Raw genomic sequence first — 15166 nt, forward strand, 5'->3', positions numbered from 1 at the left:
AACAGTCCACTAAAGCTTGTACAGGATGCTTCAGTAACTACCTCACTTTTAAAGCTGTTTGCCTTATTTCAATGTCAAATGTAGATACAGGAAATAGAAATCTTTGTCCTAGTTAGACTTACCTCACAGTTGTTCTTTCTAGAAGGGAGCTGAGAGTGAAGCTGGGGAGTGAAAGCACTCTCTGTCCTCCCTGCCTAAACCTGGCCGTTACAGAGGCAGGAATCTGAGCCTTAGGTCTCTAGAAGGGCAGCCAAGAAGGAAAATTGCTTTACCCACTGTATTGAGTGCAGGTGTTCCAGGTCTGGGCAGCTTGGCGGCTGCAGGGATGGCCTCTGTGAGGAGAGGCCGGGGCTGCCCTGTGCTGGACACAGCTGCTTCCCGCTGGTTCCAGCCTGCTCCAACGAACCCACCACAGGGCACAGCTGAGCCCATCAGCCAAGGTGGTTGCGCCTTGGGGAAAACATACTTGAGAAAGGGTAAAAACACCCCATGACAGTGTGAGAAGTGAGGGAAGACAGTGAGTGAAACAATGCTGCAGACACAAGGTCAGAGAAGAAGGAGGGGAGGAGGTGCTGGAGCAGAGATTCCCCTGTAGCCCCTAAGAAAGACCATGGTGGAGCAGGTATTTCCTGTGGAGGACCCCATGCTGGAGATGTCCAGAAGGAAACTGCAGCCTGTGGAGCGCCCACATTGGAGGAATCTTATCCTGAAGGACTGTAGCCCATGGGAAAGAACCGCACTGGAGAAGGGACAGAGCACGAGGAAGGAGAGACTAAGTGTAGTGAAATGACCACAACCCCTATTCCTCATCCTCCTGCTCTGCTCCAGTGAGGAGTGAAGTTGAGCCTGGGAAGAAGGGGAGGTAGGAGAGAAAGGTCTTTTTGGTTTTGTTTTTATTTCTCACTATCCTATGCTGTTATTAATTGGCAATAAATAAGGCTGTTTTGCCCATGACAGTAACTGGTAAGTGATTTCCCTGTCTTTATCTTGACCAGAAGATTTTTCCTCATATTTTCTCCCTCTATCCTGTTGACGACATGGAGTGAGAGAACAGCTGGGTGGGTGTCTGGCAGCCAGACAAGGTCAACCTACCACACGCACTTTCTGAGATACTGGTTTGCTAAATCCAGTGACTTCAGGTACTGAGTCCCTGTATCACAGAAGCACAGAGAGGTGCTTCTGTGTAGCACAGAAAGGGACAACACTGGAACTTATTCTTGACTCTCACTTCACTGCTTAAAAAGTTATGTGTTGCTAAACAGTTTTTTCTTCAATTTCAATATAAAACCCAAATGTTTATTATTCACTTATTCTTTAAATGGATCATGGCTCCAAATATGCTATATACAATTGAGTTCAAAGGGAGAGAGAGATCCTTCTACATATTAGATCTTTGTATCCATTAAAATTAGAAGGATGAACTACTGAAGATTTTCTGTTTCTTATGTACTTTAAGGTAGTTGATAATCTCATCATTTATTATTAATATTTTTCTACTTGAAAGTGCTTATATGAGTTATCCCTATGCTTTTCAGTAGCAGGCACTGTGGTCATATGACTAAGTCACGAAGCAAACTGAGATGTAAACTTACAGTGCGCATGAAAAGTGGTAAAAATCAACTTTCATTTATCATACAGGAGCTAACACATTGTAAGTTCACACCCTAGCTCTTTTAGCCATTTCATAAACATTACCTATACTTTCCATTTACCATATTTGCTTCTTCCATTTCATCAGTTGCTTAGGACAAAGTATGCACAGACCACTTTGTTATGAACAGAGAAAGAGAGTAAGAGACCAACTACTCATTCTTACCTGTTTTTCTCATGAATTTTCAGGATTTCGTGTGTCTGTTGTAGCAGCTGTTTTTCTAGTTTGTACGTTGACAGTGAATTTTCCAGTAGCTGAATTTCAAGTCTGGATGTTTGATTTAGCACCTTAAGGATAAATTAAAAACATTAATGTTTATATTGTGCTGGTTATGTTGTTATAGCAACATAATGCAACCATTTCATTCTGATTTAATGATTCATCAGAAATTGTTTCTAAATCCTTTTTTAACCTCAGCTGCTCAGCTGGTGCAAATGAACTCAATCAAGCTACACTGATATGTACCAGCTGATATTCTGGCACCCTGTTTACAGTAGGATAATACTAGGCCGGCAGAAAAAGGAAAGGTGACTGCCAAATAAGCTTTATTTTAATGGAAAGAACAAGAGGCATGCCTCAAACATGTGTTCCTATAAAGCATGCTTAAACCAGAAGAGTGCAAGAGTACTTGGATTGAAGCCAAAGTGTTACATCCGCTGTTTTGTAAACAGAATTCCTACTTTAGCTTTCCCCTGAGTTCTCTCTTTTGCAGTGTTGGCAAAGTCTGGTGTCTGCTTATGTTATCACTACTTGCACTCTTACACAGATTTTTAAGATGAAGGCTGTGATCCTAAACATTGCTTTATGCAATTGTCTTTCACTTCAGTGGTGATCTGTATCAACAGCACAAGTTTTATTAAGCACATCACACCAAAAGAAGCCTTTTAACTAGATGAAAGAGGATAGATTCTAACAAAAAATAGTTCAAAAGTGGAAATAATAGAATGCTTTCAAGAATGAAAGCAGCAATATTAATTAATATTAGCTGATTTTGTTGGTATATTGTCGTTCATTACATAGAGTCCGGAGGAGTGTGTATAAGTTGTTTTTATAGGTATGTGTGCACACAACACCTGAGATGCAATCACTTCTGGAACTGAACATGATGCCTCTTTAATGGAACCTATCAGACCTTTCTTGGAAGAGTATTTATCAGTATTATCATAGGATTATATGGTAACATTTTTTCATGCATGCCTGATAGGAATTTGTTACAGAACATAAAGCAAAAACAATGGCTTCAAACTCAATCCAGTGCCTTATTTTTTTTTAAATTGTTGACATTCACAGAGCAACTTGAGTTGTCCTTTTTTAAGTGTACAGAGGTTGAAAAAATTGGAAATGATCAGTTTGCAGCTGTTATGTTGTTCAAGACAGATATATTTGGAAGTGCCAGGAGGCATCACCACAGTTTCAGAGGGACCTGGCAGAAATTGAAGGCGTATTACGAAGTTTGGCAAGGGGTAAGAAGACAGGAAAGCACCAACAGATTTCCGGAGAGGATACATCTATAGAGCAGCCTACAAAATGTCAGTAGAGCTTCAGGTAGAGAAGAAAGCCTAAAGGGAATCAGTGGGATTTGGGATGAATCAGGGATTGGGAGGGGTCAGTGACATTTTAAAGAAGTAGAGGCTCTATCTTCAGTCCTTCAGACTCCTCCTTAATCTGGTATGAGTACTTCTTATTACAGGCATGAAATCCTGGCCTGCCTTTCTTCTCCTTCTATCCTACAGACTTTCACCTCTCTGCCATGCAGCTGGCTACATCCATCACTGCCAAGAACAGTCTCTCTTCACTTTCTTGAGCCACCTGCACTACTCTTTTCTGATTGATGGTAGAGCGAGGGACTTTCTCATACTGCTGAAAGAGGGGAGGTGGGAAATGCCATCACTGAGTTGAAAGTCAGAGCAAGTACTGCAACAAGGAAGAGCCACACCCAGTGATATCTTAGGCATCCCTTAAATTCTTCAGCAATAGGTATAGAAGGAAGAAGTAATCCATTCCTTCATGCAGTTGCCAGTGATACCTCTACATTGAAGTGGTTCCTCACTTTCCTCAAAAGAAAAGTGAGACAAGGGCAATGCACATTTTGTCCCTTACCTGTTTAAAGGAGGAAAACGTGAATGACTACTCAACACTTACACCTTGGTAGGTCTTTTGGGATGTATAAGAAGAGTTCCGACACCTCCTTTTTCTTTATTGAACATATGATACTACAACCCATAGGTCTTCACCTCTTATGTTTCCGTTTAGATATTCTGTTGATACTGAATTAAAGATTTTCCCCAACATTTTCATAAATCAATATACTATGTTTTAGAAACTGTGGTCATTTGAGATCACAACATTTATAAGTGAATGTTGATCTATTAATCAAGATGTAGAGAAAAAGGTGCAGGGAACTTTTGTATGACAGTGTACTGTAATGTGATTACGTAAAAATTTGGGAATGATATTGTAAACGTGAGTAAGGACATTAGAACAGAAAATACGATCTCTCAAGAAGTACATATGCTACTAGAACAAACCAAATAAAGGCAAATCTTTAATTCCCCTGTTCTAAATGAACAGCGAATGCAGTGCAGCTGGTAATATACCACGTGCTACAAAGATCAAGAGGAAGTCAGGAAAAATAAGGAAAAAAAATAAGCATCTTAAACTGATAAAAGAATTCACAAGGCAAAAAGTACTACATGGCTTTGCAATAAGCCCAGTATGAAATTGTACTCTGTGTTACAACAGTGATACTCTTGTCACTTCAATCACAACAGTGATTTTAGTGCTAGGAATCATATGGAGATGGCTCTTTAAATTCATGTGATATTGTACAATTTTACAGTGATAACAAGTACACAGTGTTTTATAAAGCTGATGTTTGTCCCTCTCTCTTCACAGTTTAAAAACTGCAGGCATACACTACTTTTCAAAAAGCTGGAAACATATTGCAGAAAACAAACAAACTTTCTTGTAGTAGTAAAGAAGCAAAAAACAATGGAGATCAGATTATTTTAGCCTGAAACTCATTATTTAGCTTGACACTTGTATCACTCACAGTTGGTAGCTGGGCTGTTTACTTGAAGTCAAATGCTGATTTAGTTTCCTGGACAGTCCTGCCTGCCTTACACACACAGAGCTAAATATACTAACCAAATGAAATCAAAAGAAAGACCCATGACAAGGGTCAGTTATCACCGCTGTTGTTACCAAGAAACAGAGCGTGTATGTTTCTTGGAGCCCCGTGTTGAAATGTTTTCTGTGGTGATGCATTAGAAAAGAAAGAGGATGGGAAAAGCTCTCTGCAATTAACAGCTTTTAGAAAACTACTCAGGGAACATACCTGGGTTTCAACATCCGTGAGTTTTCTCGTCTGCTCCGCTGTCTGACTGAGGAGGCTGGTCCCTATCTCGAGCATGGTGGCGGTGTGGTTCTGCACAGCATTCTGCTGCAGCTGCACCATCTCCGATTTCATGTTATCCACAATGTAGTTCTCAAGCTGTAAAAGAGAAAAGGTTGTAGCTGTGGTATTTTTAACTGTTTAGGCATTCTGGTGACATAAGTATGCATAGCTGGCATTCTTGCCAAAAGGGGAAATTTCAACGTTTTCAGGGGGAGCCCAAGTCTCAGCTGACCCTGTGACTGTTGGGGTAGGGACATGACTGTCTGGGTAGCCCCGTCCAGTCACAGAGAACCAATGTTTTTCCTAGTATCATGGCCTGCTGGCACGAGCTGGAGCAGGCCCTGCCTGCCTCCATCTGTGTCAAGGTTGCAGTAAGCATTTGGGGTAGAGATGTCATGGCAGCTCCAAAACAAACCCCTAAAAGAACAAAGCTCTCCACAGCAAAATGCCAGGTCCTACTTGTACATCATAACGTACATGTGAGTCCTACCTAGAAGAGATCCTACGATATCCTACCTCCCCCGGATTGTTCCTATCTCACAGTCATTCAGCAATATGATTTTTTACTGGGTTAGGTCACCACAAAGAGTTTCACAAACTCAGCAGTGAACACAGCTTAGTTTAGCTCTGACCAAAAAATTGTAAAGGAATGGAGACACTGTCATGCCAATAAAAGAAGGAAGTTGTTGACCAAAAAACATAGAAAGCTGTTTTGCCACTTTGCTTTTGTTGTGATATTGTTTGGCTTGCACTTGCAGTCTGTTGAACAGAATCTGAATCAGGACCCTCTAAATATACCGGGACCCCAGAGAGAGGGTCACTTTTTGTTTTGGTTTGTTTTAGTTAACATAGGCAGGGTCATTCCCTTCTAGCTACCTAGGTCCTCACCCTGCCACAACAGATCATGAACCCAGGACTAGTCTGCAATATGATGAGATTGTTTCTTGCTTATACAAGCATTGTTCTAGCATCTTGCTTGATGTGCTCCATAAAGTATTAACATAAAGAAAGGTGGCCCAGAACATTGTTTTTAATACCTTTCACTGAAATCAGCTGGAGTCTAGCCAATTTACACCCAGTGAAGATTTGGTCCTCAGTTTCATTTTGTGCCTGATCATGGTTTTTATGGTTTCCTGATTCCAGACTTAAGCAACCACTGTTTTACCTAATAATTTTAATCACATTGGACCTGCTTCTGCAGCAGTAAGCATGTTTCATTGTGAAAGGTAAGCTGCACAACTAAATAGTAAGAACCAGATGGAGTTGATTTAAAGACTGAAGAAAGGAGCAAGAGTCAGATACACAGTGTGATTAATAAGAAGGGCTGCTTTCATCTTATCTATAAGCATTCCTGTGCTTAGGGGTAACTACTGTTAGATGTTCTGATGAGCCCCATCAGCTGAGTTCACAAAAGATTTATTGCAAATTTGATCATTTATGTGCACCTCCTACTAGTTTTAAAAACATTTTTACAGAGAAAGAACACTGCCACAATGTAAAATATTTTCTGCATAAGACTGTTGGTGGTTTGTTTGTTTGTTTGTTTATTTGTTTACCCCAGTTTGGAGAATCACTTAATACCCATGATGGTCAAAACCAAAGTGGATGTTCTACAGTTTCAGATATCAAAAACATTTGCTTGAATTGCCAGGTAACCACTCTGGGTTAGAAACCTGCAGAGTGTTTTAAGTGGTGTGGAAAATTTATTGTTGAATACTCTGATAAGTATTAAAATGAGATTTAACAGCCAAGGAAAACTATGTATTGCAAAACAATGTAATCATTTTCCACTCCCAGTGTAAGTTTATTACTGTGAGATAAATGTTAACAGATATTAAGCTGGTTCAAGGGAGATTTTACAGATCCATCACATTTCTACACCATGCTTTTATGTTCAGAAATATTTTGCCTGTATATCTCTTTCACATCAGATAATGTATTTTTAACCATCCTTTGCTTCTTGTTGTTTTCTAACCAGTTTTTTTTTTTTCCAAACTATCCCTTGGTTACAACTAATCCCTATGAAAGAGCCCCACAGCCTGGATGGTTGTGCTTCTCCATATTCTGGTCCAGATACTGGAACACCTGAACAAGAAGTTCAAATTTCTCCCACAGCTTTCACCTCCTGTAAAGAAACATAGGGCTCTCAAGTACAATGGTACAGCCTATGATGGGGTACTAACACATACATTTCCTCACATCCAGTGTTTTTTGTTTCCAGATAGGACCATAGCATGTCTGTGGTGTGGCTGTACAGTGCTTGATTTGTTAGTCCACAGCTTTATGAAACTGCCTTGCTGTACATGGGCCATGTGGTGCGTGTGTGTAATGGATGTCTGGGAAAACCCGTGCAAAAATATGGTGGCTACACTTATTACACATCAGAAATCAGAAATTAGGTATTTTCACACATCAATAAAAAGAAACACATATAGGGATATAAATATAAAAAGACAGAAAGACATTTATACTTCTAACTAAATTTTTTGCTTTTTATTTTACTCACAGAAAGTATTGTGTTTAAGAGATCTAACTGTATCTGTGTGGAGCTACAGCAGGTTTTGACTAGCAAGAACACAGGCATAGATTGAAGCATATTGGATAACTTGTACTTTTAATTATTGTAGTCTGACACACTCCCCATGGTATCCAGTCTTGGGCAATTGCCCTTGGTTACTCACCCCTAAAACAACCTCTGGTTGAATCTGAGACTGACTCATTATAACAACAAAGCTGATTTTCCTGTTTCAGAATTAGTCGTTAAATGCTTTTGTAAATATTTGGTGTTCAGTACACTGCCACAATAGTTTCTGTGAGCACATCTCAGGAATATCAGGAGCTATTCACTCAGGCAAAGGAGGGTAGAACAATATAACTGAAATAATGTATAGGTTCTGTTACATTAATTCCCCTTCCTTCCTTCACCCACTTCTTTTAGTTTGTTCACTAGATTCATTGGTTGCAATAGCGGCCCTGCTCAAATCAATGGCAAAATTCCCATTGACTTCAATAGGCCAAGATTTCACCTATTATTTTTATTGCAGGAAACCAACATTTACCAGGTTCATTATGGCCAAGCACTGAGTTTTATCTGAAGCCTTCCCTTCTTTGGAGGCTTTGTGTTAAGTGTACTGAACCTTAGACTGAGCTTTCTTTGTGGTTAGTTAACAGGAATAGCATCTATTTAACAGGTGATAAAAGGATCCTTGCAGGGTGGCCTCACAGAAAATGTGCCACGCAGAAACCTATTCACTGAAGTAAATTCAAGAACATTTAGGGGTTTAAGTAATTTTTTAGAACCCCTTAATTCTATAATTAAGTTAAATTCAATTTGTCCAGAGACTCTGCATTAAACAGTAAATATATAATGCATGATGAAATACTCTTTTCAGATGAATCTACTTTTTACATTTGGATTTTCAAATCCTTGTATTACTGTTTCTCCTTATTTCAGTTACTTTTTGCTGCAAAAGTGACACAGAATTCTCTTCTGCATTCTTTGCCCCCCATCCCACCCCTTCCACTATATGACTTTGTATAGTGCATTGATGTCCCTGTTATTAATTCGGCTGCATCTGCTTTCAGTAAGACTCGTTACATTGCACAGGAGTTTTTGGTAATGCAGAATTACCGGTGGGATGCATAACAACATTATAGCATTCTCAGAAATAAAACTGTCAGAAGGTTCAGTGTTATTGTTTAATAAACATTCCAGAGGATTATGCATTAGAAGTATCTAGCTTTTTCTGGACAATGTTTGTTGAATAATCTTCATAGAAACCACCCAAACACTAATAGAACTATTAAAATGGAAACTGTAACTTAGGGCTTAAGTAAATGCTAATGGTTTGTGGCAGATGGCTTATAAATAAAATAAGAGCTTTTTCTTTTACTTTGATCAAGTAATGTTGGTCCCATGTAATTATATGGTAAGGACTGCTATGATATCCAGATGACATTAGATTTTCATACAGGGCCTTAGAACAAGAATGCAAGTTAAAGTAACAATAGACTGCTGTCCCTCTCCTACCATTAACCATGTATTGCACATCATTTGGAATAATAGAAAGACAATGCACCAGTGATATTTTGTAAGAGCTGCTTTGTCTTGTCTTGCTTTGCACACCTGAAGATGTACTAGTAATACTATACAACAACCAATGAAAGTTCTTTTCTTCTTTCTTTGTTTTTCTGTCTGAGGGAGGGTCATACCTCCCTACACTGACAAACAGCCTCAGGGAGTCAGATATAAAAATGACATTTAATGTAATTTGTATTTTATAAATAAATAAACAGCCTTAGGTGTCAATAAGCTGGAAGAAGTTGAGATATATAGAATACCATAGAATTTCTTTGACTTTTGCAGAAGCCGAAGGGGTTAGGAAGGAGTTTATCACCAAGAAAAATGATTTTATTTGTGTATTGAAAAAGCCAACATTACATGTATTTTTAAAAAATAGCATCTTCTATGAACTGTTTGTCAATGAGAAAAGATTGGTAAAACAACAAATTTACAATGATGCAGCCTTCTCGTATTTCAGATTCAAGGAGTAGAGACCAACCAGAATATGTCCTTCCACTATTTCTGACCGTATGTGATGAGTGGTAATCAGGGGAAATGAACATGGATGGCACATAAAGGCAATGAATAATGCTCAAATGTTAACACGCTAATATGCACCTGATTTGGAACAACCTTACCTGGGCTTTAAGCATGTCAAGATAAGTGCACATCATCCAGAAAAAAAATAGTAGATATACCATCAAATAGACAATGAAGACAACTACTTTTCCAAATCTGTCCTCAATTAGACTTAGTAGGATTGCAATATAGATTGCACCAAAGGAGACAAGAAGTGATCCATCTGAGGAAGAAACTTCCTCGGATCTTGGGTAACTGGTTATCTACATTAAGATGATACAGGATGCATACTGATAATTCCAGTGAATTTATGAAATCAACCATTGCTGAGCTAAAGTGAAAGCTTTAAATGACTGGTACACAAACTGGACTCACAGAAAGGCCTGTTGGGATATGCAGAATATGAAAATCATTGGTTATGAAATATGCATAAATATTTGTGGGTTTCAATTCTAAAAGGAACCAGAAAAGTAATCCAGCAACTCTGTACATAGCCAAGCAAACATTTTTGAGGAAAGCTGGCTATAGAAACTCTGTTTTATCTTTTTTTCTTTTAATGCAATATACCCAGACTTCTAGCCTTGAGGAAGCAAGAAAATAAGCTTGTTAGTTTTTCAGTTGCCCCTTAATGATAGTAATTATTTGAATAATACTTGTGCAATTCATTATTCTGTAGTTGTTTCTGCAGTTTCATAATTTCTGTAATATTGCAACTCATCATTTTGATTTCTCAGTTAGATATTTTTTATATCTTAACCCGAAATCACAATATTTTGGTTTTCCAAATTCTATTCCTGACAGAGAAACAATGACTTGCAGAGTGTGTATATCCTCTAAACTACCTCATGTTGAAATGAATATCTGTATTTCTGAACTGAAATATCAGGTTATTTTTTCCAAACCAAATGTTCCAAACACATCAAGGATACTTTTCCTTAAATCCTTGAATCCTTGAATGCCTGAATCTATGCATTTCATATGTTTACTATCTGGCTATAAAGCATAATTAATAGACACAATTAAATTGCCCTCAGCTTGATTATAGAATCACAGAATCGTTTAGGTTGGAAAAGACCTTTCAGATCATCAAGTCCAACTGTTAACCTAGCACTGCCAAGTCCACCACTAAACCATGTCCCTAAGCACCACATCCACACGTCTTTTAAATACTTCCAGGGATGGTGACTCTACCACTTCCCTGGGCAGCCTCTTCCAAGGCTTGACAACCCTTTTGGTGAAGAAATTTTTCCTAATGTCCAGTCTAAACCTCCCCTGGCACAACTTGAGGCCATTTCCTCTTGTCCTATCACTTGTTACTTGGAAGAAGAGACCGACACCCACCTCGCTACAACCTGCTTTCAGCAATGAGGTCTCCCCTCAGCCTCCTCTTCTCCAGGCTAAACAACCCCAGTTCCCTCAGCTGCTCCTCATAAGACTTGTGCTCTAGACCCTTCACGAGCTTTGTTGCCAAGCTTCTATTATGTATATTTAATTTATAGCCTGCATAAGATACATATATAAAAACTGTGAACATATCCTCATAGTATGGAGGATCACAGATACAAATAACCACTACTTGTTTCTTTAGCATGTGACCAGTGAAAACACAGCTGCATTCTCAGCACACAGCAGCCAAACACTGTTCAAGTCAGCCCCAGCTGATTGATACTGAGATTTCTAATCCAGGTGACTTCCAAAGTACTAACGACACCTGACTTCATGGTGGTTGAGCTTGGTTTTATAGCAACCTTCAGTTAAATAAAAGTTTGCTATGAATACAGAAAAATCTTTTAGCAGATAAAAAAAAAAAAAAAAATTAAAAAAACGGGTTTTCCACTTCAGATAAACAAAAAGATGACCAGACACCTTTCTGTCAAAAGAAATCAGATGTAATAGATTATTCCAACACACATGAAGTAATCTTTCTGCTGCATTCAGCACCAGTAAAGTATCTACAGGAGTTTTGTCTCCAGTTCTGAATGTTGCAATTCAAGAAAGATGCACATTATTTTGGGAGAGTGTATGGAAGACAAAGAATGGTCATAAATCTAGAAAACTGAAAGACTTAGGAAAGTTTAGCTTAATAAGAAGGCTAACAAGAAAATAACTGACTAGAAGGACATAAAACTGCAAAGAGAAAGAGAATAACCTGCTTTCCACATCCATGAAGGTGCAGTAAGTGAAGTTTAACTTTTATATATTAGGGAAAAAGTTTTCTAACAGTACAGGTAATAAAATACTTATAGGGATTCTGTGGGAAAACTGTGAAAACTCCATCACTGGGTGTCTTAAAAGAATACTTTATGTAAAGATCAGGCAGATTATATGGTAATTTATGGTTCTTTCTAGTTTTGTTTTTTCATTCTTCTCAGGTTTTTTATTACTTTACTTCAGATCTAAGCTCACAGACTCAATATTTGGAATCAAACTCTATAGTAAAATCTCCATTAGACTGAGGAGACATTTGGAAAACTTATCTCCTAATGAAACTTTTAGAAGGAAGTCAATAAAAAAGAGGAGTCTCCTGAATTAAAGACACAACAAATTAAAAAAAAAAAAAAACCCACACATAATGATACAAATAAGAGGAATTGTTCTGTATAGAACAAATCAGCAAAAAGAGGAAAGTCACTCAGGATGTTTCTGAATGTATGAATACACCTCCGTAGGGACGCAGAATGCAGAACCATCTGAGAAACTATTGTGTGAACCAGCTCTTCAACTATAAAATGGCAGCACTGTATTGTACTCAAGTTACTTCTGTTAGGATGCTTTAGAAACTACAGTCTCTGAAAATCAATCAATTTGTGGATACTCAAGCTTGTGTCGGTGGTAGCTTGACATCTCTGTTCCATGTTATGTTACACAGTAAAGTACATAAAATGTAATAGACAATAATAGATAATGATGGTGGAAGAATACACTGTATGGCATCCCACTGGAATCTTGGGAAACCAGAAGCAAAAGTATTTTTATTAAGCATTGTACTTTAATATGGGTAGAAATATCTCTTGTTACACCAGTCAAGACAAGATATGGGGAACACAGAGTTCTTTGTTTCAAGATGTCAGAAGACTTCCCCAGTTAGATTTATGCAATAACATAATATTCAATATATGGGTAATTTATGGGAGCAAGAAGGTTGAATTTCACTTCCTCACAAAGTATCTGGCATATCAAAGACAGTCTATTGACTTAGACCAAGTATTGATTGTACTGGCCTGAAAATTCAATCTGACCTTTTTACTAAGGCATCTTCAAGAAAACTTTCCAATTTTTTTTCAAAGTTTTATATCACTCTAAAAGCTTGCCCTTTTCTAGACTAAAACCCAAAAATCTGTATAAATGAAATGTATTTGTCATTTCAAATGTAATTAATTACAGTTATTACAAAAGCATACAAAACCCTCTAAGAGTCAATTTCAATTACTTTTGTATGAATATTAGATCTCTCAGTTTTCTAACCTTAAGGCTTAATAAAGTCAATAAGCAGCATAACTGAGAATCATATCAAATGTGATTAAATGGTCCCATAAGGAAGCTACTTATAACAAGTAAATCAGAACAATATGTTCCTATTTTCTACTGATTAGTAATATTCCTGGTTCAAAGAATTATCCAGTTTAATGTTAACCTTTACAAATTTTATTACAGTGTCAACCATATTTTTCTTTCTTGATCTAACTTTCCAAACCACTTAATTCTATAAACTAAACTCATTTATGATTATACAATTGACTGCAAATGTGAACCATCCTCAATATACGGTGAAGGGAAAGGCATAATTGTAGAAAAGACATCATCTGCAATCTTACCTTAAAAAAATTAACATCTGGGGGGATTTTTAAAAAAATATTTTTCTGTTGAAGTGTGGATCTAATTAATTTTCTTTAGCAAAGATACTTTTGGTGAGGAGTACTTTTCAGAATGACTAATTTTGTAACAACTTCTGTGTAGAAGAATGTTTAAACATCTTATGGTTCATTCCTGAAGATGGACATACGACTCATAATCAAAATTAGTGCCACTGAAATATCTCTCCACTACATTACATATGGTTCTTGAAAAATGTAATCTTAAACTGCATAAATAGTTCTGGTTGCTATATTGCACTGCCAGCTTATGGCGAAACTTTCAGTGAACCTGCGAAGCTGTAGTATAGTTTGGAATCTACTTATACCTTTTTTTTGTGTTATAGGAGGTAGCATAATGTTTTAACATTGTATTACTTAATCTATTTTTAATTCTGCTTGGTTTCTTACATTTGGCACTATGACATATGAGCGTATTGTTAGTATTCTCTGTATGAAAACACTTTTCCAAGAAAGGTTGTGAAATTAAGACTCAACTGCATTACATTCTAGTCTTTCACAAGTTTCTTCTTTCTGTAGTGCCTTATATAAATATCGCAGAAGGGGAATCTCTTTATTCACTGCCATGAGCTCTGCCTTCAGCTCTCAGATTCTCTATCTTAAGTCCTCCCTGATGAAGAAATCACAAATTTTTTTTATTACCATTTGTCTGTCTTTCCTGTGTAGGTTGTAACTTCGTTGGAGATTACCCTTCTGCCTTTCATCAGCATCTGGTACAAAGTCTCAAAGTCATCTGAAGACCCAGGACATTATATTATGATGATGACTGCCAATAATCTACAGTCTTAATTTGGGATCTTTTTTGAAAGCATAAATGGGAAGTTTAGATGCACTGAAACCACTGAAAGTACTGCAATTTCAATACAGATGGGGTTACAGGAATGGAAGGGGATCCCCTGGGCCATCAAACACCTTTCCCACTGTTCCAGGCAACTACTTATTCTTACCTTTAACTCAGAGAGATCTACAAAACATCCACCCCCTGCATCCCACCAGTCTTAAAACACTCAGCGGAACTTATGATCTGTGCACTATGCATTCACATCCTCCGTGTGTGTGCTTCTATCACAAATAACCTAGTGGTGAGGAAAACTGAAAGTGATCTCATATCATTTGCTAAGTGACAGGGAATAATTCAAGCTTCCTAAAGTTTCAGCATTACCAGAAATGTAAATCTTATTGTGTACTCCCTATCTGTGATGCCTATGATGTTTCACAGGCACCTGGTAAGGACTGAACTATGGCAGGGTTTTGCCTTGTCCAAAAACAGATGAAGTGCAGGGCCAGTGATCCTTGTGGCCATGACTAGTGTTCACGTGGATAACATATTACCTCAAAACACAGGGAAAAATGGAAGCAGAACATATCTGCAGTGACAGCGTGGTTCGTGGTCTGCTCGATGGCAGAGCATGCTGCTACCAACTTCTGACTCTCAGTGAAGCCTTTGACAAGCTAGAGTACCCGAGCAGCCAAGGTGTTTGTAAGCAGATGAGATCCCTCACCTTAGCATGTCTTATTTAGTGAAAAATGTTTAAAAGAATCCTACACAGAATGAGAATATTTTAATTAAGAGCCCTGTTCTTTTCTCTTCCTTTCCCTTGCCT

General features: G+C 37.9%; 1 protein-coding gene across 1 annotated transcript in view; it reads right to left on the reverse strand.

Annotated features, from left to right (window-relative positions):
- Positions 1-272: 272 nt before the first annotated feature.
- The window catches only part of LOC104076609 (angiopoietin-4-like), a gene marked incomplete at its 3' end in the record, with an annotated part of 38524 nt that continues 23630 nt past the window's right edge, over positions 273-15166 (reverse strand). Inside the window, exons 2-5 of the mRNA XM_009577564.1 lie at positions 4989-5144; positions 1817-1938; positions 1093-1150; positions 273-450 (exon numbers count right to left, since the gene is read on the reverse strand). Coding sequence (XP_009575859.1) covers positions 273-450; positions 1093-1150; positions 1817-1938; positions 4989-5144 — 514 coding nt within the window. The remainder of the gene's footprint in view (positions 451-1092; positions 1151-1816; positions 1939-4988; positions 5145-15166) is intronic.

This window comes from Fulmarus glacialis, unplaced genomic scaffold (genome assembly GCF_000690835.1).
Source record: "Fulmarus glacialis isolate BGI_N327 unplaced genomic scaffold, ASM69083v1 scaffold6110, whole genome shotgun sequence".
Classification (NCBI taxonomy): Eukaryota; Metazoa; Chordata; class Aves; order Procellariiformes; family Procellariidae; genus Fulmarus; species Fulmarus glacialis.